General features: G+C 46.5%; 2 protein-coding genes across 2 annotated transcripts in view; both read right to left on the reverse strand.

Annotated features, from left to right (window-relative positions):
• sntb2 (syntrophin, beta 2) overlaps window positions 1-7,247 on the reverse strand; it is a 47,945-nt gene extending 40,698 nt beyond the window's left edge. The window contains exon 1 of the mRNA XM_080186603.1: window positions 6,713-7,247. Within this exon, the coding sequence (XP_080042729.1) occupies window positions 6,713-7,247 (535 nt within the window). The remainder of the gene's footprint in view (window positions 1-6,712) is intronic.
• Window positions 7,248-16,383: 9,136 nt separating this feature from the next.
• Window positions 16,384-23,772, reverse strand: part of utp4 (UTP4 small subunit processome component) — a 48,597-nt gene continuing 41,208 nt past the window's right edge. Inside the window, exons 11-16 of the mRNA XM_080186604.1 lie at window positions 23,582-23,738; window positions 22,713-22,819; window positions 22,063-22,158; window positions 18,340-18,525; window positions 17,407-17,517; window positions 16,384-16,652 (exon numbers count right to left, since the gene is read on the reverse strand). Coding sequence (XP_080042730.1) covers window positions 16,536-16,652; window positions 17,407-17,517; window positions 18,340-18,525; window positions 22,063-22,158; window positions 22,713-22,819; window positions 23,582-23,738 — 774 coding nt within the window. The 3' untranslated portion in view covers window positions 16,384-16,535. The remainder of the gene's footprint in view (window positions 16,653-17,406; window positions 17,518-18,339; window positions 18,526-22,062; window positions 22,159-22,712; window positions 22,820-23,581; window positions 23,739-23,772) is intronic.

Raw genomic sequence — 23,772 nt, forward strand, 5'->3', positions numbered from 1 at the left:
CGTTCTTGTGTTCTTCTCCTTGATTCCTTCGGTGGAACCTGTACCATTGATGGTCAATGGCTTTGCAGAGTGATGCTCTTCAAGGATCTTTGACAAGTGATCACACCTTTGATGTGATCGGCACAACTCGTGGGCCGAAGGGCCTGTTTGTGCTGTAGTGTTCTATGTTCTAAGTCATTGTAAGTTTTGGTTCCTGGCTTTGCTGGATGAGTCAAGTTCCAGAGCAAATTGAAGATTTTACTTCCTATTTTTCTGAGGAAAGCTGGTACAAGCAACTTATTTTCAATTTTATTCGCTTGTATAAAATACAGAAAAGGCTCAGCATGGGAACCTCATGATTCATTTTCTTCACTGAAAGGCCCCATGAATCCTATCTGACTCGCCATTTCTTTTACAGGCACTAGCAACTCGAGACTACTCTGTACTGTCTTCCAGGTTTTCTGTTTTTACCCTGAAGATCGTTGACCTGATTTTGTTTCTAAAGAGCCTTAGCCATAAGCAAAGCATCTCTTCTTTTCAAATATATCAGAACCAGTGTGGAATCTCAATCTTCTTGGATTGGGAAAACCCTGTCTTTTAAAACCACCCAGTGGGCTTTTTTCTTTAACGGTCTTCCAGCACTGGTACATCAATCTTTAATCCTGCCGTTTTTCCCCAGCCTAATATTCAAAGGGTGAACGTTTTTTTCTTCTACTTAAGGTTTTTTCTCAATGTTCTCAATTAAATAAAATCCCATCCTCACCACCAATTTTTTTGTAACCTACATAAGGCATTGTGGTTTTAAACAAAAATGTGGTTTGTGTGTATAGATTCAAAGCAACACACAACAGATTTATTGAAAGAGAAGTTCTCTGCACAGAACAGAAACAAATTAAAACAGCAGCCTATGCAACACTAATGACATCATCATGAAATCATGTGACTGACTAACAGCAATCATGCAACTATTTAAATATATAATAGTATCCTTGTTCTTTTACAATACAGTTCCCAGACTGGAACACAGACTTGGGAGTTTGAAACTGCCAACTGTTTGAGATGCCAGTCTGCATTTTACAACTGTGAAGAATATATTGCTCAGAAATATGATGAAGAGCTCCAACAGAACATCTTATCCACACAGAGTGAATCTCTCAGATTCTGGGTGGTTCTGAAATTAAGTAGATAATCTATTATGATGGTGATTGATACTGGTGCTGTTGTATCTTTAATTCCTGAGCGGCAAGTGATAATATCACACTAAGAATAGTGACATCTGATGCAGAGCTGGACAGAATTCCTCAGTATTGCAATGCCAGTGCATGGGTCAATAATAAAAGGCTGCCACTCTACTTTGTTAAATCCTCAAAACCAAGTTTGCCCTGCCGAAAATTCAGCAATAATAGTTTGACCAAGGGACCTGGTCACAAGATTGGAAATGAACAAAAGTTTTCACACTAACCTGCACCCAAGGAGCATTGCCTGCCGGGCTGCCCCCAAAGAGAATTTAAAGGCACAAAAGATGAAACACGATCCCAGCATCTAGGTCAGTCTAAATATGTCTAAATCCTGTTGATGCAGGAAGCTGCTCAAGGAAACAAGATTATACAATCAGACTAAACTATCATATTTCAGCAAACATGCCAACAAAGTGCCTTCTGATTTCACTGACATTTTCCACCGTCTTTCTTAAATCACTGAGTACATACTAGAGATGCAAAGATGTACACAGTTGAAACCAGAAATTTACAGGTACACACATCAGGAAGTATTGACAAGGGATAACGTAACAGATATTTAAAATTCTGAAAAGTTTTGATTGAGCGGATAGAGAGAGAATATTTCCTGTTGTAGGGAACAGCAAAACTGGAGGCTATCATAAAATATCCACCAAAAAACCCCAATAGAGGATTTAAAAAAATCCTTTAGCCACAGTGATGAGAATATGGAACTCATTAAATAGGGAGTGGTTAAAATACATAGACTGGATGCATTTAATGGAAAACTAGAAAAGTATACAAAGAAGAAGAAAACAAAGGATTACCATGGTGGATTTTGATGAAGCTCCAATCTACATTAACGACTTAGATGAAAAGGCAGAGTAATGTATCTATATTTACTGATGACACAAAACTGGGTAAGAAAGTAAGCTGGGGGAAGGACACAATAAGGCTTCAGATATGCGCAGGTTGGGTGGTTGAGTACAAAGTGGCAGCTGGAGTATAACATAGGGAAGAGTTATTCACTTTGAGGAAAGTAGAGTACATTTTACAAGGCAAGGAACTTGAAAGTGTTGATGTTCAAAGAGACTCTAGCATGTTAGCACAAGGAACACAAAGTGGATTTTACATGCATGTTCTGTTTTTAACTGCAGAAATGCAGGTGCAGCAAGCAATTAGCAGTACAGAGCTGGCAAGGAACTGTCCTGCGAGTCCTCAACATGGACTACAGACTCCAAGGGAACTTCCTGGGTGTCTTTCGGGTCAAACCAAGTAAACAAACTTAAATTACATTCGGACAAAGAAAAAGGGGGCAGCTCCCCAAAAGGAGGGGGAACGGCCCGAACAGAAACAAAAAGTACAAAGGAAACTTAAGACACGTCAAATCAAAATGTGATTGTCGGGGTCTATAAGGCACCTCAGCCCTTGCGGTGCCCAACGGACACGGAAGGCCTCGACTGTGCCCGCAGACATCGCGTGCTCCCTCTCCAGGACACCCGGCCGCGAACGTAGCCGTCGATCGCCCGCTGCCTGGACCTGTTGATGGCGCGTTTCGTCAGGCCCAGGAGCAGGTTCACGAGGAGGTCAGCATCCCGACCTGACCCTCTCCACACCGGATGCCCATAGATCAGGAGTGTGGGACTGAAATGCAAACAAAACATCAATAAAAGGTGCTTCAGAAAATCAAAAAGGGAGTGCAATCTATAACACGAAACGTAGACCACGGACTCCAAGGGAACCTCCTGGACATCCATGAGGTGCTGGGAGCCATCAGCAGATTTGTACTCCAACACAATCTGTGACCTCATGGCCAGGCATATCCCCCACTCTATTATCACCAAGCTAATAGATCAACCCTGGCTTAATGCAGACTGCATGCTAGGAGCAGCCCCAGGCATACTAAAAAGTAAGGTCAACCTGACAAAGCTACAACACAGACTACTTGTATACCAAACAGAATAAGCATCAAGTGGGTCAGATCTAAGCTCTGCAGTCCTGCCACATCAGTTGTGAATGGTGGTGGACATCAAATAACTCACTGGAAATGGTGCATCCATAAATATTCCCATCCTCAATGATGGAGGAGCCCAGCACATCAGTACAAAAGATAAGGCTGAAGCATTTGCAACAATCTTCAGCCAGAAGTGCTGAATGGATGATCCATCTCGGCCTCCTCCAAGCTCCCCAGTATCACAGATGTCAGTCTTCAGCCATTTTGGTACATTCAATGCAATACCAAGAAACAGCTGAAGGCACTGCATGAGGGCCTCTATGACATTTCGGCAGTAGTGCTGAAGACTTGTGCTCACCTAACCAAGCTTTCCAATATAGCTACAACACTGACAAGTACCCCGGGATGTGGAAAATCGCCCAGGTATGTCCCATATACAAAAAACAGAACTGCAACCTGGCCAATTACTGCCCCAGTGAACTCCTGATCAGTGAAATGATGAAGGGGTCATCAACAGTGCTATCAAGTGACATTTACACAGCAATAACCTGCTCACTGATGGGTCAGTTTCCACCAGAGCCACTCAGCTCCTGACCTCATTACAACCTTAGTTCAAACATGGACAAAAGAGCTGAATTTCAATGGTGATGTGAGAGCGACTGCCTTTGATTGAGGATGGCATCAAGGAGCCCTAGCAAAACTGGAACCAAGGAAAACTCAATGACATTCCTTCCATAAGGTTAGAAGTGGGGATGTTTAAACATAGAACATAGAACACTACAGCACAAACAGGCCCTTTGGCCCACAAGTTGCGCCGATCACATCATCACCTACCAACCTACAGACCTATCTATAACCCTCAATCTCATTAAACCCCATATACTCATCCAGGAGTCTTTTAAAAGACCCCCAGCGAGTTCGCCTCCACCACCACTGACGGCAGCCGATTCCATTCACTCACCACCCTCTGAGTGAAAAACTTACCCCTAACATCACTTCTGAACCTCCCTCCCCGCATCTTAAATCTGTGTCCTCTCGTAGCGACCATTTCAACCCGGGGAAATAGCCTCTGAGAGTCCACCCTATCTATTCCTCTTAACATTTTGTAAACTTCTATCAGGTCGCCTCTCAACCTTCGTCTCTCCAGGGAAAAGAGTCCCAGCTCCCTCAACCTAACTTCATAAGGCATGCCTCCCAGTCCAGGCAACATCCTTGTAAATCTCCTCTGCACCCTTTCAATAGCTTCTACATCCTTCCTATAGTGAGGCGACCAGAACTGCGCACAATACTCCAAATGAGGCCTGACAAGGGTCTTATAAAGTTCCAGCATTACCTCCCGACTCCTAAACGCAATCCCTCGATTAATGAAGGCCAGTACACCATACGCCTTCTTGACCACCTCCTCCACCTGCGAGGCCGATTTAAGAGTCCTGTGGACCCGGACCCCAAGATCCTTCTGCTCCTCAACACTACTCAGACTTCTGCCCTTGATAGTGTACTCGTTCATCCCGTTGGTTCTGCCAAAATGGACGACTACACATTTATCCGCGTTGAAGTCCATCTGCCACTTCTCCGCCCAGTCCTGCATCCTATCTATGTCCTGCTGCAACTTTTGCCATCCTTCCAGATCATCCACAACACCACCGACCTTCGTGTCATCAGCGAACTTACTTACCCATCCCTCCACTTCCTCATCCAGGTCATTTATGAAAATGACAAACAACAAGGGTCCCAGAACAGATCCTTGAGGCACTCCGCTGGTGACTGACCTCCATTCAGAAAAAGCCCCATCCACAACCACTCTCTGCCTTCTGCAGGCAAGCCAGTTCTGGATCCACAAGGCCAAAGGCCCTTGGATCCCATGCCCTCTCACCTTCTCAAGAAGTCTTGCATGGGGGACCTTATCAAACGCCTTGCTGAAGTCCATGTACACTACGTCCACGGCACTTCCTTCGTCAATGTGTTCAGTCACATTATCGAAGAACTCAACTAGGCTTGTAAGGCACGACCTGCCCTTGACAAATCCATGCTGACTATTCCTGATCATGTCAAACGTCTCCAAATGTTCGTAAATCTTGTCCCTCAGAAGCCTCTCCATCAGCTTACCAACCACTGAGGTCAGACTCACCGGTCGGTAATTTCCCGGGCTATCTCTGTTCCCTTTCTTAAAAATAGGAACTACATCCGCAATCCTCCAATCCTCTGGAACCTCTCCCGTCTCCATTGACGACGCAAAGATCATCGCCAGGGGCTCTGCAATCTCTTCCCTCGCCTCCCACAGTATCCTGGGGTACATCCCATCTGGTCCCGGCGACTTATCTACCTTGATAGAATTCAAAAGTTCCAACACATCCTCCTCCTTAATATTTGCTGATGACTGCACAACATTCAGCACCATTCATGACTTCTCTGATACTGAAGTATCGCATCTGTGCAGCACAGGAGGCGGCCACTTGGCCCGTCGAGCCTGCACTGACCCACCAAAATCCTATCCCCATTACACAACCTATCTACTCTGTTAATCCCCGATATTAAGGAGCAATTTAGCATGGCCAATCAACCTAACCCACACACCTCTGGAACGTGGGAGGAAACCAGAGGAAACCCACACAGACACAGGGAGAATGTGCAGACTCCAGACAGTTAATCGAAGTTGGAATTGAACCTGGGTCTCTGGCACTGAGGCTGCAATGCTAACCACTGTGTCATTGTGCCACTCTTAAGTATATCACTGCTCTTTCACTGGGTCAAAGTCCTCCCTAACAGCACTGAGAATGCACCTACGCCTCAGGGATTGTAGTGAATCAAGAAGGTAGCACACCATCTCTTTCTGATTAATAATAGGGAGTGAGCAATAAGTGCTGGCTTAAATAAATAAGAAGGGAAATGGCATGCTATCCTTTGTCGCAAAGGAATTGGAATTTAAGAATAAAGTTTCGCTATAGTTGTACCGACTTTGGTGAGACCACATCTGGAGTGCTGTCTGCAGCTTTCATCTTCACATTGAAGGAAGGATCTATCTGAATCAAGATGGTACAGCAAGAGTCCACTAAATTGGTCCCTGGAATGAGGGGTTGTCTTGTGATGAGAGTGACAGTAAATCATGCGCTCAGGAGTTTAGAAGAGGCAATCTCACTGAATCATACAAAATTCTGAAGGGGACTTAATAGGGTGGATTCTGAGATTGGTTGGGAATCTAAAACATGGGAACGCAGTCTCAGGACGGGGGCTGACTGATGGTCATTTTGGACTGAGATGGGGACAGATGACTCCACTCAGAGGATTATGAATCTTGAAATCTCTGCCCGGGGGCTATTGATGTTTCGTTTAAGATTTGACAGACCTTTTAGGTTGGGGAAGATGAAACTGATGCTCAAGATCATGTTGAATGATGCAGCAGCCTGGATGGGCCGAGTGGTCGGGTATATCAGCATGGAGTATTGGGGCCGAACGGCCTGCTGCTCTCTAACCTTCCCCCCCACCCCCCCCGGCTCTCTCTGAGCTGCAGCCTCGGTGTTTCCTGGAGCTCCACCCGCCCCTCAGCCTCACCCTCCCCACTCACCCTCCAGGGTCACCTCCCTGCCGGCTTTCTTCAGGGCCTGCACCGCCTGGTCGTGTGTGGCCTCCCGCAGGTCAGCTCCGTTCACCGCCAGGATGGCGTCTCCCACATACAGCGCTCCGGTGCGCTCGGCCGCCAGGCCGCGGAAGATCTTGGAGATGAGGATGGGCATGCGGTTCTCGCGGCCGCCCTTGATGCTGATGCCCAGGCCGCCCGCCTCCTGCTTCACCACCCGGACGGTGCGGAGCCGCTCGGCCAGCGCCGGGCCCGGCCTCGGACTGCCGGCCTCGGGAGGCAGCAGCGCCGGGAGGCCTCGGGCCGGGCTGCCGCCTCCAGGCCCCGCCGGGCTCATGTGCACCGGGCTGGGGCTGGGGCTCCGCGGGGAACCATTGGACAGACCGGCCCAGGCCTCAGGCCCCGGCTCCTCGCTGCTTAGCTTCAGCTCCTCCGCCCGCAGCTCGGCCGCCACCCGGAGCCAGCCGCGGTCCCGGAGGAAAAGCTCCAGCGACCCGGCCCGACTGCACTGCACCGCCGCCATCTTCCCCGGGGCGCGGGAACCAATGGGAATGGAGCATGGACAGCCAATGGGAATGGAGCATGGACAGCCAATGGGAATGGAGCATGGACAGCCAATGGGAATGGAGCATGGACGGCCAATAGGAGCTGGGTATGGGCAGCCAATGGGAATGAGGCACAATCAGCCAATGGGAATGGGGCACGGGCAATGGTTATGGAGATGGGCGGCAATTGGCAAAGGACAACCAATGGGAATGGGAAATGGACAACCAATGAGAACATTGGGCAACAGGGTAACACAGTGGTTAGCACGGCTGCTTCACAGCTCCAGGGTCCTGGGTTCGATTCCCGGCTCGGGTCACTGTCTGTGTGGAGTTTGCACATTCTCATCATGTCTGTGTGGGTTTCCTCCGGGTGCTCTGGTTTCCTCCCACAGTCCAAAGATGTGCGGGTTTGGCCAAGTGGCCATGATAAAATTGACCCTTAGTGCCTGAGATGTGTAGGTTAGAAGGATTAGCAGGTAAATGTGTAGGGATATGGGGGTAGGGCCTGGATGGGATTGTGGTCAGTATAGACTCGATGGGCCAAATGGCCTCTGTCAGGTTTCTATGATTCTTCTATGATTCTAGAACAGGCCAAGGGCAATGAAGAGAATAGAGGGTTAATACTAATAATTCTGAAATCTCCCCTGGTTTTCATGGCATGGCCTCATGAACTTATAAGTTTTCACCCCACACACATTCAGGACAATTGAGTACTGCTTCGTCTCATCTTCTATCCATTTGCTAAACGGAGGAGCTGCAACCTCTCCATGTATTCAGCTTCATCCTTGTTTCTCTCATCAAACTCACCGACCACCCTGAATGTAGCCATGATGCAGCTAACCTGAAATTCCATTGAATAAAATTGTGATGTAAACTAGCAACTAACTGTACGCAACTTTGTGTTGCCATGCTAACTCTTGATCAACTTTGTTCTCTCTTCACTTTCAGCTTTTTCCTCATTGTCAATAAGATGTGATCATTTGAGACCACAAACAAGGTAGTGGAATGTGTTGTTTAAAGAATCATAGAAACATAGAACACTACAGCACAAACAGGCCCTTCGGCCCACAAGTTGCGCCGATCATATCCTTACCGACCAGGCCTATCTATAACCCTCAATCCCATTAAATCCCATGTACTCATCTGGAAGTCTCTTAAAAGACTCCAACGAGTTCGCCTCTACCACCACCAACGGCAGCCGATTCCACTAAACCCACCATCCTCTGAGTGAAAAACTTACCCCTAACATCTCCTCTGTACCTGCTCCCCAGCACCTTAAACCTGTGTCCTCTCATAGCGACCATTTCAGTCCTGGGAAATAGCCTCCGAGAATCCACTTGATCAATACCTCTCAACATTTTATAAACCTCTATCAGGTCACCTCTCAATCTTCGTCTTTCCAGGGAGAAGAGACCTAGCTCCCTCAACCTATCTTCATAAGGCATGCCTCCCAATCCAGGCAACATCCTTGTAAATCTCCTCTGCATCCACTCAATAGCTTCCACATCCTTCCTATAGTGAGGCGACCAGAACTGCGCACAGTACTCCAAGTGGGGTCTGACAAGAGTCTTATAAAGTTGCAGCATTATCTCCTGACTCCTAAACTCAATCCCTCGATTAATGAAGGCCAGTACACCATACACCTTCTTGACCACATCCTCCACCTGTGAGGCCGATTTAAGAGTCCTATGGACCCGGACCCCAAGGTCCTTCTGATCCTCTGCACTGCTAAGAGTCTTACCCTTGATATTGTACTCCTTCATCCCATTGGACCTGCCAAAATGGACCACTACACATTTATCTGCGTTGAAGTCCATCTGCCACTTCTCCACCCAGTCTTGCATCCTATCTATGTCACGCTGCAACTTCTGACATCCCTCCAGACTATCCACAACACCTCCAACCTTCATATCGTCGGCAAACTAACTAACCCATCCCTCCACTTCCTCATCCAGGTCATTTATGAAAATGACAAACAGCAAGGGTCCTAGAACAGATCCCTGGGGCACTCCACTGGTGACCGACCTCCATGCAGAAAAAGACCCATCCACAACCACTCTCTGCCTTCTGCAGGCAAGCCAGTTCTGGATCCGCAAGGCCAAAGCCCCCTGGATCCCATGCCCTCTCACCTTCTCAAGAAGTCTTGCATGGGGGACCTTATCAAACGTCTTGCTGAAGTCCATGTAAACCACGTCCACCACTCTCCCTTCGTCAATGTGTTCAGTCACATTCTCAAAGAACTCAACTAGGCTTGTAAGGCACGACCTGCCCTTGACAAAGCCATGCTGACTATTCCTGATCATTCTAAACTTCTCTAAATGCTCATAAATCTTGTCCCTCAGAATCCTCTCCATCAACTTACCAACCACTGTGGTCAGACTCACCGGTCGGTAATTTCCCAGGCTATCCCTGTTCCCTTTCTTGACAATAGGAACCACTTGATCTTCTTATAAATAAATAAACTTTAACAATAATAGTAATTCAACAGAACAGTAATAACATAATAACTATGAAAACAGAAGCACTAGTAAAACAGGTGACAATCCAACCAGGGAGGGGACTGTACTAGACTTGGTACTGGGGAATGAGCCAGGCCAGATGATTGATGTTTTAGTGGGGGGAACATTATGGGTTTAGTGACCATAATTCCATAAGTTTGTAGGTACTCATGGATAAGGACAAGAGTGGCCATCCGGGTGAGGGTGCTTAACTAGGCGAGGGCCAATTGGATCCAAATTAGGAGGAACTGGGGAACGTGGATTGGAGCTCCTATTTGAGGGCAAATCCACATCTGGTATGTGGGAGACTTTTAAAGGCCAGTTGTTTGAAGTGTAGGACAGGCATGTCCCGACAAACATGAAGGATAGAAATGGCAGGATTCGGGAACCATGGACAACAAGACAAATTGTAAGCTGAGTCAGAAGGAAAAAAGGAAGCATATGATAGGTCTAGGCATCTAAAAACTGGCAAAGCCCTTGAGTACAGTGAAAGTAGGAAGAAACTTAAATGTGGAATTAAGGGGGCTAAAAGAGGCCATGAAATGTCTTTAGCAAACAAAGTCAAGGAAAATCCAAAGGCTTTTAATGCCTTTTGGCTAAGATCAAGTGTAGTATCGACATGCTGAGTTTGGTTGGAGTCATTAGGTTACATTTCAGCCTCATTTGAAGCAATTTTTAAAAGTGGCATCTCGGCCTTTTGGCTAAGATACAAATGAGATCCAGCCTTGGAGGAGAAACTAGGCCTACTCCAATCAGCTTGGATCATGTAGATCGAGCCCAAGACAGGAGGTGAGAGCCCTGTCTTGTCAGCTTGGATCGGGAATGTCCCAACTTGTTGAGACTATGAGTTGAACTTGATTTGATTGAATTGGAATAAAAACAAAAATAAAATGCACATATTAGGAGCAAAAAGGGAGCAAGAGAAAGAGTAGGCCCAGTCAAGGACAATGGACAGAAGTTATGTACGGAGCCACAGGAAGTGTGTGAAATCCTTAATGAGTATTTTGTATCAGTATTCACCAAGGAGAAGGACATGACAGATGTTGAGGTCAGGGATGGGTGTGTGAACGCTCTGGAGAATGTCACTATATCAAAGGCGGAAGTGGCCAGTATCCTAAATTGCATTAAGGTAGACAAGTCTCCGGGGCCGGATGGGATCTATCCCAGGTTACTACAGGAGGCAAGGGAAAAAATATCTGGGGCCTTACCATATATATATTGACATCTTCTTTGACCACAGTTGAGGTTCCAGAGGATTGGAGGATAGACAATATTATTCCCTTGTTTATGAAAGGAAGCAGAAATAATCCGGGAAATTATAGGCCGGTGAGTCTGATGTCAGTGGTGGCGAAGCTTTTGGAAAAGGTACTGAGGGACAGGATATATGTACATTTGGAAGAAAACGGACTAGTTAGTGACAGGCAGCATGGTTTTGTACAGGGAGGGTCATGTTTCACCAACTTGATTGAGTTTTTTGAAGAGGTGACAAAGAAAATTGATGAGGGGAGGGGATATAGTTTAGATGGACTTTATTAAAGTGTTTGACAAGGTCCCACATGAAAGACTGATACTAAAATTAAAATCACATGGGATTCAGGATGGGCTGGATAGATGGATACAGAACTGGCTGGGTTATAGAAGAGACAGAGAGTAGCGGTGGAAGGATGTTTTTCAGAATGGAGACCTGTACCTAGTGATGTTCCGCAGTGGGAGCTGGGACCTCTGTAGTTTGTGCTATGTATAAATGATCTGGAGGAAAATGTATGGGCCTGATTAGCAAGTTTGCAGATGAAACAAAGATTGGTGGAGTTGTTGACAGTGCCAGGATTTTAAGAGGATACAACAGGATAGAAATAGATTGGAGACTTGGGCACAGAAATGGCAGGTGGAGTTTAATCTGGACAAATGAAGAGTGATGCATTTTGGAGGATCAAATTTAGGTGTGAATTATACTGTAAATGGCAGAACCCTTCAGAACATTAACATACAGAGGGATCTGGGCGTGCAGGTCCACAGTTCCCTAAAAGTAGCAACACAGGTGGCCAAGGGATTAGGAAGGCATACGGTATGCTTATCTTCATCAGCTGGGGTATTGAGTACAAGAGTTGGGAAATCATGTTGCAGCTATATAAAACCTTGTTTAGGCCGCATTTGAGAGTATTGTGTGCAGTTCTGGTCACCATACTACCGGAAGGATGCGGAAGCTTTGAACAGAGTGCAAAGAAGGTTCACCAGGATGTTGCCTGATCTCAAGGGTGTTGACTACAAGTATTGTTTTCACTGGGGAGACAGCGGCTGAGGGGAGACCTGATAGAGATCTACAAAATGATGAGAGGTTTTTATGGGGATCTTATTGAAACATATAAGATGATTAGAGGTTTAGATAGGGTGGATAGTGATAGCCTTTTTCCTCTGATGGAAAAATCTAGCACGAGGGGGCATGGCTTTAAACTAAGGGGGGGTAGTTATAGGACAGATGTCAGGGGTAGGTTCTTTACCCAGAGGGTGGTGAGGGATTGGAATGCCCTGCCTGCTGCAGTTGTAAATGCGCCTAGTTTGGGGGCGTTTAAGAGGTCTGTGGACAGGTTTATGGACGAAAAGGGATTGGTTTAGGTTAGTGGGTCATTGTTGTTGTTTTTTTTTTAACTGGTCGGCGCAACATCGTGGGCCGAAGGGCCTGTTCTGCGCTGTAATGTTCTATGTTCTATGTTTAGACAGGGTGGAGACTCAGAGGCTTTTCCCCAGGGTGGAATTGTCAATTACACGGGGGCACAGGTTCAAGGTGAGAGGGAGAAAGTTTAAGGGAGATGTGCGGGGGAAGTTTTTCACACAGAGAGTGGTGGATGCCTGGAACAGCTGCCAGAGGAGGTGGTGGAAACAGGCACATTAGCAACATTTAAGGGACATCTGAATGGGTACATGAACAGGGAGGGAATAGAGGGGTCTCAAAGTCTATTTATTAATATCACAAGTAGGCTTACTTTAACACTGCAGTGAAGTTACTGTGAAAATCCCCTAGTTGCCACACTCTGCCGCCTGTTTGGGTACACTGGGGGAGAATTTAGCCAATGTACCTAACCAGCACATCTTTCGGACTGTGGGAGAAAACCGGAACACCTGAAGGAAACCCACGCAGACATGGGGAGGAAGCGCAGACTCCGCACAGACAGGGACCCAAGCCAGGAATCGAAACCGGGTCCCTGGTGTTGTGAGGCAGCAGCGCTAACCCACTGTGACACCTTGCCACCCAGATACAGACCAAGTAAGGGCAGAAGCATTTTTTTTAGGGCATCAGGATCAGCATAGGTTCAGAAGGCCAAAGGGCTTGTTTCTGTGTTGCGCTCTTCTTTGTTCTTTGTTCTATTTGTAGTCAGAGAATCGCTTGCAATGGGTCCTCTCTTCCTGCTCCTGAAAGATTACCTTTGATGCTCCCTCAGAATCTATTCTTGGCCCTTTTCTATTCTGCATCCACATGCTGCCATTCAGAATCATGAAATCATTGAGTCAGAGGTTTACAGCATGGAAATAGGCCCTTCAGCCCAACATGTCCATACCACCCTGTTTTTAATCCCTAAGATAATCCCAATTGCCCACGCTTGGCCCATATCCTTCTATACCCATCTTACCCATGTAAAAGACAAAATTGTACCACCCACCTCTACTACTACCTCCGGCAGCTTGTTCCAGATACTCACCACCATCTGAGTGAAAAAGTTACCCCTCTGGACCCTTTTCAATGTCTCTCCTCTCACAAACCTATGCCCTCTAGTTTTAGACTCCCTTAACCTACGGAAAAGATATTGACTATCTAGCTGATATAAGCTCTTTGTTATTTCATAAACCTCTATAGGATCATTCCTCAGTCTTCTACACTCCAGAGGAAAAAAGTCCCAGTTTATCCAGCCTCTCCTTATAACTCAATCCATCAAGTCCCAGTACCATCCTAGTAAATCTTTTCTGCACGATTTCTACTTTAATAATATCCTTTGTATAATAGTGTGACCAAAACTGTACACAGCATTCCAAGTGTGGCCTTACCAATGTCTTCTACAACTTCAATAAAATGTCCCAACTCCTGTATTCAATGTTCTGACCGATGAAACCAAGCATGCCGAATGCCTTCTTCACCGCTCTGTCCACCTGTGACTCCACTTTCAAGGTGCTATGAACCTCTACCACAGACCTCTCTGTTCTATTAGTCTCACCAATGCCATGCCATTAACTGAGTAAGTCCGGCCCTGGTTCGATCTACCAAAATGCATCACCTCACATTTATCTAAATTAAACTCCATCTGCCATTCATCAGCCTATTGGCCCAATTGATCAAGATCCCATTACAATTCAAGATAACCTTCTTCACTGTCCACTGTGCCACCAATCTTGATGTCATCTGCAAACTTACTAACCATGCCTCCTAAATTCTCATTCAAATCATTATTATAAATGACAAATAACAGTGGGCCCAGCACTGATCCCTGAGGCACACCGCTGGTCACAGGCCTCCAGTTTGAAAAACAACTCTCTACAACTACCCTCTGGCTTCTGTCATCAAAGTAAGAAGTCTCACAACACCAGGCTAAAGTCTAACAGGTTTATTTGGTAGCACAAGCCACTAGCTTTCGGAGTGTTCTCCTTCATCAGGACTTACCTGATGAAAGAGCAGTGCTCCAAAAGGTAGTGGCTTTTGTTACCAAATAAACCTGTTGGACTTTAACCTGGTGTTGTGAGACTTCTTACTGTGTTTTCCCCAGTCCAACGCTGACATCTCTACATTCTGTCATCAAGCCAATTTTGTATCCATTTAGCTACCTCACCCTGGATCCCATGAGATTTAACCCTTACGTAACAACCTACCACGTAGTACCTTGTCAAAGAGACACCATCTGAAAACACAGCATTAATTTTCACACGCTGTCACAGTGGTTAGCATGCTGCTTCAGAGCTCCAGGAACCCGGATTCGATTCCCAGCTAGGGTCACTGTCTGTGTAGAGGTTGCATGTTCTCCCCGTGTCTGTATGGGTTTCTTTCAGGCGCTCCAGTTTCCTCCAACAATGTACAGCTTAGGTGGATTGGCTATGCTAAATTTGCCCCTTGGTGCCCCAAGATGTCTAGGTTAGCCATGATAAATGTGTGGAGTCACAGGGGTAAGATTGTTTGTCAGAGAGTCAGTGCAGATTCAATGGGCCGAAAGGACTCTTTTGCAGGGTAGGGATTCTATGATTCTATGGTGTAGATGGATGATACACTGCTCTACCTCACTGCCACCTCTTTGGACAAATGTCTTGATTTCTCAGCCATTGCAAAATGACCAGACTGCTTGTTCAACATCCAATATTGGATCAGCAGAAATTTCCTCCTGTTAAATATTGGGAAGACTGAAGGCATTGTTTTCAGTCCCACCCTAAACCACTATTCCTGAGCTTCCACCTCCATCGCTCTCCTCGGCAACAATCTGACATTAAGCCAGTCTGTTTCCAACCTGGGTGTCATATCTGACTTCCAATCTCATATTTGTACCAATGTTAATTCTATCTATTTACCAATTATAACTCACAGCAGCTCTGCTGCTGAAACCTTCATTTCCGCTTTTATTACCCCCAGACATGATTATTCTAACAAGCCCCTGGCCAGTCAAGAAATGTTTTGATTGTAAAATTCAATCCTTTACATTCCCTCCATGCCATTGTCGCTCTCTTCCTGTTCCCAAACCCTTCTAATCTTTGCATTAGCAAGGCAGATATGAGGGATTAAGTAGATAGAGCTGGGTGGGATAGTTGTCAGTGCAGGCTTGATGGACCACATAGCCGCCTTCTGCGCTGTAGAGATTCTGTCTCTCACTCCCTATGTAGAAAACCTTGCTTTCTGGAACAAACGCTTCTCTAAAAGGTGGCTGGAGGCTGCTTACTTCATATCTCTGACCTACATGCAGCACCTTCAAGATAACTTTCTTCCTGGCTCCCTGTTAATGCATCAGGTCACTCCCTCCAGTACCCAGCAGATCACAATAGCCAGTACACCCCTACCTCATTATCCACATTCAGCCCCATGTTGTATTTCAGCCATCACACCCCCTCCCCCAATTCCACCCTCAACAGCCCTTTTCAGTCTCATTATCCTAAACCACTCCCAATCTGACTTCTCCTTTTAACAGCTAAATGTTGTTCATCTTAGACTCAATGACCCTGTGACCTCAATGATTGCAGACAATCTAGATACAATTTGCAATTCCCAATCTCATTGGGTCACACCATGGCTCAGCTGTTGTACCACACAAGCTCAGTTTTGTTATATAATGATCTGAAGGAACACAGATCCCAGATTTTGCATCCTTAATACTGATGCTGTGCAGAAGTGTAACCAGGCTGTGTATACATCATCCTGTGATGGACATATCACATTGGATGTTAGCCACTGCAAGACTGATAGGTCAGTATAATGAAACAGGAGGAGTTAAGGCTCTCGATGGCAGTGACCCCACAAAATCCCCAAATGTAGCAGGTTCCTCGGGGAGGATTTAATGGCAACGATGAAAGGTCAGGTTCAATTCTGTGACCTCTGCCCTGAGACCATTTGTGGAAGTGGGGAGAATAAAGAGATTATACTGGACTACAGGTGCAGCAGGAGTTTAATACATTTATTCCACATAAAATATTACAAGTTCATAGCTCCAATGTAATTTATAAGAACAGTTCAGTGAGCAAACAGAAAGACCTTGAAGGTAAAGGAATAACGATCAGAGCCAGCACTAACTCGGCCACACAATTCAGTTACGTGGCAAATTTCTTCTGTCGGATGGGTGCAGGTAACTGTGCATTAATCTCCATTACAGGACGTTCCACTACCACGAGACAACCGTCACAGAGGAGTTCAACATACAGCAGAGGCTGCGGAGAGAAAGAGGAAAGTTCAGGGAATTTGACTATATGTGGAACACACTGAGGAAGGAATTTAACAGAAAAACAACAACCTCAGCACAACACAAAACAGATAAAAGCTCATTCCTTCACTTGTCTGTGCGTCCCGGTCAGCGCGCCGGGCCCCGGACTCCTGGAGTATTGCATTCAATTCTAGGCACTGCAGTCCAGGAAGGACATCAACACCTTGGAGAGATGCTGAGGAGATTGATTAGAAATATACCAGGGAGAGAATAAAGAACAGTACAGCACAGGAACAGGCCATTTGGCCCACAAAGCCTGTGCTGATCATGTTGACCTATCTAGACCAACCGCCTGTATCCCTCTATTTCCATTTGTTTATACGACTCTCAAAATAAATCTTAAATGTGGCTAACACAACTGCCTCAACCAACTGACTTGGCAGTGCATTCTAGAGCCCACCACCCTCTGTGTCAAAAACTTCCCCTGCACATCTCCACTGAACCTTCCCCCCCACCCTGCTATCTTGAACCGGTGCCCCCTTGGAATTGTCACTTCTGCCCTGGGAAAAAGCTTCCAACTGTTCATCCTATCAATGCCCCTCGTACTTCTATACATTTCTATCAGGTCACTCCTCAGCCTCCAGGGAATACAATCGCAGTTTGTTCAACCTCCAGAAGCTGGGATTGTTGATCTAATTGCACAGAGGGTCAGATCTGAAACAGCGGGTGCCTGGAATGTTGTACAAGTTCCTCAATCTCACCTTGAATTTCTTACAGATTTTGAAAGCATGCTGCTCCAGCTGGCGAGCTTGTGCAGACAAACCTCTCAGTAACGCCTGGTTATACAGATTGGAGCTCGCTGTCGGAAAACGCTGGGGAAAAAAAACAAAGTCATGCTGAGCAGAAATGCTTCAGAGTCGCAGTGACCAAGATATGGGGCTGGGGGGGAGAAACGGCGAGGGGAGGGGGGGAGAAACGGCAAGGGGAGGGGGGGAGAAACGGCGAGGGGAGGGGGGGGAGAAACGGCGAGGGGAGGGGGGGAGAAACGGCGAGGGGAGGGGGGGAGAAACGGCGAGGGGAGGGGGGGGAAGGATGGGAGGTGGGGAGGGGGGGGAAGGGTGGGAGGTGGGGGAGGGGGGGGGGGGAGGGTGGGAGGTGGGAGGTGGGGAGGGGGGGGGAAGGGTGGGAGGTGGGGGGGGGGGAAGGGTGGGAGGTGGGGGGGGAAGGGTGGGAGGTGGGGAGGGGGGGGGAAGGGTGGGGAGGTGGGGAGGGGGGGGAAGGGTGGGAGGTGGGGAGGGGGGGGGAAGGGTGGGAGGTGGGGAGGGGGGGGAAGGGTGGGAGGTGGGGAGGGGGGGGAAGGGTGGGAGGTGGGGAGGGGGGGGGAAGGGTGGGAGGTGGGGGGGGAAGGGTGGGAGGTGGGGGGAAGGGTGGGAGGTGGGGAGGGGGGGGAGAAGGGTGGGAGGTGGGGAGGGGGGGAGAAGGGTGGGAGGGTGGGAGGTGGGGGGAAGGGTGGGAGGTGGAGGGGTGGAGGGTGGAAGGGTGGGGGGTGGAGGGGTGGAGGGGTGGGAGGTGGAGGGGTGGAGGGTGGATCAGGAGAGCAGAGTTTGAACAGGAGGTAAATTCCGCTGGGTGAGATAAGCAGACGGGTGAGTTTGTGACGGGCCGGAGCTGGGAATTCTGGTCAGGAAACGTACCAGCAACTGGTCAATGATACAAAACATGTATGTATCGTGAACAATAATCTGTGTGGGCACTTTAGGGTTAAATGTCACGTGTGTGACAGGTGTATCCCGTTCGATCCAGTCCGGGTGCAGTCCTTGTTGCTGCAGTGCACGGCTCCACTTAGTGTACTTTTTCTCATGGATACTGAATTCAAAAATCTGCAGAGAAAAACGTGGGATATCAGCCCTGAGCTGGAATGATACAGCACAAAAATAGACCATTTGGCTCAGGGTACTGGTTCTTTGGTCGATCGACACAATTAAGATCACTTCCACCTCCATCTCTTTCCCAGTGTTTTGTAAATCTTTTTCCTTTAACTGTCATCAAATTCCTTTGTGAAAATTCCTATTGAAATTGTTTCTATCAGGCGGTGCATTCCAGATCACAATGTGCACGTAAAGTGTTTCCTTATTACACCTGCTTCTTTTGCCGATCACTAACTGGGTCCCCCTGCTTCCTATCACTGTGATATGGAGATGATTCCTGTCACCTGCCACAGGAAACAGCTTCTCTTTATTCACTTCACTCAAAATCACGAGAATTCAATCATGAGACCTGCTCTTGGGAAATAAGGAAGGGCAAATAACAGAAGTGTTAGTGAGGGATCACTTTGGGACCAGTGACCATAATTCTATTAGTTTAAAGATAACTATAGAGAATGATAGATCTGACCCAAAAGTTAAAATTCTAAATTGGGGCAAGGCCAATTTTGATGGTATCAGACACAAACTTTCAAAAGTTAATTGGGGGAATCTGTGGGAAGGCAAAGGGACGTCTGCTAAGTGGCAGGATTTCAAAGGTGTGTTAACCAGGGTTCAGGGTAAATACATTCCTCTTAGAGTGAAGGGCAAGGCCAGTAGAAGTAGGGAACCCTGGATGTCTCGGGATATTGAGGCCCTGGTCAAGAACAAGAAGGAGGCGCGTGACATGCATAGGCAGCTGGGATCGAGTGAATCCCTTGAAGAGCAAAGCGGGTGTAGGAGTAGAGTTAAGAGAAAAATTATGAGGGCAAAATGGGGACATGAGATTGTTTTGGCAGATAAGCCAAAGGAGAATCCAGAGAGCTTCTACAAATACATAAAAAGCAAAAGAATAACAAGGGAGAGAGTAGGGCCTCTAAAGGACCAACAGGACACCTGTGTACGAATCCACAAGAGATGGGTGAGATCCTAAATGACTATTTCTCATCAGTATTTACTATTGGGAAAACTATGGATGTTAGGGAACTGGGGGAAATAAATAGTGACGTCTTGAGGAGTGTATATATTACAGAGAAGGTGGTGCCGGAAGTCTTAAAGCGCATCAAGGTAGATAAATCCCCAGGATGAGTGTATCTCAGGACATTGTGGGAGGCTAGGGAGGAAATTGCGGGTTCCCTAACCGAGATATTTGAATCGATAGTGATGGATGAGATGCCTGAAGATTGGAGAGTGGCAAATGTTGTGCCTTTGTTTTGAAAAGGGCTGCAGGAAAAAGCCTGTGAACTACAGGCCAGAGAGCCGCACATCTGTGGTGGGTAAATTGTTAGAAGGTATTTTTGAAAGACAGGATCTACAGGCATTTAGAGATGCAAGGACTGATTAAGGACAGTCAGCATGGCTTTGTGAGTGGAAAATCATGTCTCACAAATTTACTTGAGATTTTGAAGGGGTAACCAAGAAGGTAAATGAGGTCAGTGCAGTTGATGTTGTCTACATGGACTTTAGCAAGGCCTTTGACAAGGTACCGCATGGTAGGTTGTTGTATAAGGTTAAATCTCACAGGATTCAGGGTGAGTCTAAATGGATACAAAATTGGCTTCTTGACAGAAGCCAGAGGGTGGTGTAGAGAGTTGTTTTTCAAACTGGAGAACCATGACCAGCGGTGTGCCTCAGGGATCAGTGCTGGATCCACTGTTATCTGTTATTCATATTAGTGATTTGGATGAGAATATAGGAGGCTTGGTTAGTACATTTGCAGATGACACCAAGATTGGTGGCATAGTGGACAGTGAAGAAAGTTATCTTCAATTGCAACAGGATCTTGATCAATTGGTCCAGTGGGCTGATGAATGGCAGATGGAGTTTAATTTAGATAAATGCGAGGTGATGCATTTTGGTAGACTGAACCAGGGCAGGACTTACTCAGTAAATGGTAGGGCATTGGGGAGAGTTACAGAACAAAGAGATTTAGGAGTACATGTTCATAGCTCCTTGAAAGTGGAGTCACAGGTGGACAGAGCGGTGAAGAAGGCATTCAGCATGCTTGGTTTCATCGGTCAGAACATTGAATACAGGAGTTGGGACGTCTTGTTGAAGTTGTAGAAGACATTGGTAAGGCCACACTTGGAATACTGTGTACAATTCTGGTCACCCTATTATAGAAAGGATATTATTAAACTAGAAAGAGTGCAGAAAAGATTTACTAGGATGCTACCTGAATTTGATGGTTTGAGTTATAAGGAGAGGCTGGATAGACTGGGATTTTTTTCTCTGGAGCGTAGGAGGCTGAGGAGTGACCTTATAGAGGTCTATAAAATAATGAGGGGCATAGATAAGGTAGATAGTTAATATATTTTCCCCAAAGGTATGAGAGTCTAAAACTAGAGGGTATAGGTTTAAGGTGAGAGAGGAGAGATACAAAAGTATCCAGAGGGGCAATTTTTTCACACAGAGGGTGGTGAGTGTCTAGAACAGGCTGCCAGAGGTAGTAGTAGAGGCGGGCACAATTTTGTCTTTTCAAAAGCATTTAGACAGTTACATGGGTACGATGGGTATAGAGGGATATGGGCCAAATGTGCGCAATTAGGATTAGCTTAGGGGTTTTAAAAAAAATTGGCGGCATGGACAAGCTGGGCTGAAGGGCCTGTTTCCATACTGCAAACTCTGACTCTACATCTCCACCCGACATTCTCTGCTCCAAGGACAACAATCCCATCGCTTACATTACTGAATTCCTTTATTCCCGGTCATATCCCAGGAAATCTCCTCCACCTTCTGCAATGCTTTTACATCTTTGCAATTGTGCATTACCCAGAATCGAACACAAAACTCCAGTGGAGGTTGAAACAGAATTTTATCAAAATTCCTCATGCCTGTATTGAGAGGGGCCAGGAGCCATTGCCTTCTTAACTACTTTCTTAAACTGTCCTGTCACCTTGAAAGATTTGTTTCAGTACATCCAAAACATTTCCAAGGCTCCAATATTCTTCCCAAAAGGTGATGCTCAGAATCAGAACAATACTACAGCTGTGCCTAAGCAATGTTTATAAAAATTTAGCAGAACTCTTTGCTTTTCTACTCTGTGCATATATTAATAAAGCCACAAATCCCATATACTCCTAATAAACAGGTTTCTCAACTTGTCTTGCCACCTTTGACCATTTGTCTACATATTTCTCCTGTCTCTTTTCCAGCAACACTTTTAAAATTCTGCCATTTTGTTTAAGTTGCCTCTCATTCTTCTGCCAAAGTATCACCCAAAACCTTTCTGCATTAAATTTTTTGGGCTATGTGTTTTCCCATTTTGTCTGACTATGTCCTTCTGAAGTTTGTTACTTTATTCATTGTTTACAGTGTATTGAGTCATCTGTAAATTTTTGAAAACTTAAAAACGACAAACTTTTGGCAGTGAATGTGATAGCATGTCCACAGCATGGTCTATTTCACAGTCTGATAAGATCGAGTGTGTTCTTGCTTAGTTATAGTGGGTCATACCTGCTGATCTACATGAACAGTGATGAGGTTGTTGGTTTGTGGGTTGATGGCAATAGCTGTGGGGAGTTGATTATAAACTGGAACCGTGCAGTGATGCTGAAAGGAAAAAGAATCAGTGAAGTTATAGGCCTGGCCAACAGACAACCCCCACCCCCCCACCCCCCAAACACCACTCATTCCTCCATCCCCTCCCAATCACCTTCCACTGGATGCCTCTACCCTCTGAACACTACCTCTGCACACCCCACATCCCAGCAACTGTCTAAACACACCTCAAACGCCCGATACCCATCACTGGGCATGGCCCTCTGTCACCCCTTATATCTGTTATCATCCTGCATCATGAACACCCCCACATTCAATCTCATCTCCTGTCACCCCCTCTAATAACCACAGTAACCCTACATCACCCCAACCCAAACTCAGCTCTGTCACCATCCCAGACTCACCTGATGAAGGAGCAATGCTCCGAAAGCTCATTGAGACCAAATTAACCTGTTGGACTTTAACCTGGTGTTGTGAGACTTCTTACTGTGCTTACCCCAGACATTCCCCTTTCTGACCCTCATATTCAGAATTACATTCCTCACTCAATAACTGAGTTCTCAGCCCCATATAGCTGCCATTAGCTTGAAGTCTTTGATCCTTACCTTTAATTGCCTGAGGTTATAGATGCTGATTTCACAGTCATAATTCGCAGCTGCCAACCAGTTACCGTCTGCACTCGCTGCCAACAGGCGGACAGCCTCAAGGGAATCTACAGGAACAGGTTAAAAAAAGAGAGATATTTGGCATATAAAAACAAAAGCTGACTTGCTCAGCACCTTCGGGAACTGGATCCCAGCGAGAGTCAGCACCTTCGGGAACTGGATCCCAGCGAGAGTCAGCACCTTCGGGAACTGGATCCCAGCGAGAGTCAGCACCTTCGGGAACTGGATCCCAGCGAGAGTCAGCACCTTCGGGAACTGGATCCCAGCGAGAGTCAGCACCTTCGGGAACTGGATCCCAGCGAGAGTCAGCACCTTCAGGAACTGGATCCCAGCGAGAGTCAGCACCTTCAGGAATATATCACTGATTCTTCACTGTCACTGGATCAAAATCCTGGAATTCCCTCCCTAACAGCTCTGTGGGTGTACCTCCACTTCAGGGAGTGCAGTGAGTTCAAGGCGGCAGCTCATAACCACCTTCTGAAGGGTGACTATAGATGGTCAGTAAATGCTGACTTAGCCAGTGACACTCACGTTCCATGAATGAACAAAAATAACAAAACTTCACTGAGAGTCAGCACCTTCAGGGAAACACCAAATGTTGCTCTAGCCATTGGCTGGACAATTCCAATTGCCATGACATTATACACTGCCTAAACGTGCAGAAAGTATCCTCACCTCTGTGACTAAAGGAGGACAATTACTCATGCCCCAGTCTAGTGGTCACCACCTTGACAATGGAATGATAAACAAATGGGTGTGAGGTTTGCGAAGGTCCAAAACAATTTGTGCTATTTTATGAGGAAGCTCACCGGATTTGGGTGTGAGGACGTGTGCGCGTTTGGAACTCAGTGTCACCAGATCCACGATCTGAATACGACTGTGATCTGAAGCAACAAAGAGTTTGGTGGAATCAGCAGAAAACAGCAACTGATGAGCCGGCTGCAGAGTCTTCACAAATCGCGAGGCCTGCAGAAGAAAACAGGAGTGTGTACAACCAAAA

This window comes from Carcharhinus amblyrhynchos, chromosome 4 (genome assembly GCF_965287045.1).
Source record: "Carcharhinus amblyrhynchos chromosome 4, sCarAmb.v2.hapA, whole genome shotgun sequence".
Classification (NCBI taxonomy): domain Eukaryota; kingdom Metazoa; phylum Chordata; class Chondrichthyes; order Carcharhiniformes; family Carcharhinidae; genus Carcharhinus; species Carcharhinus amblyrhynchos.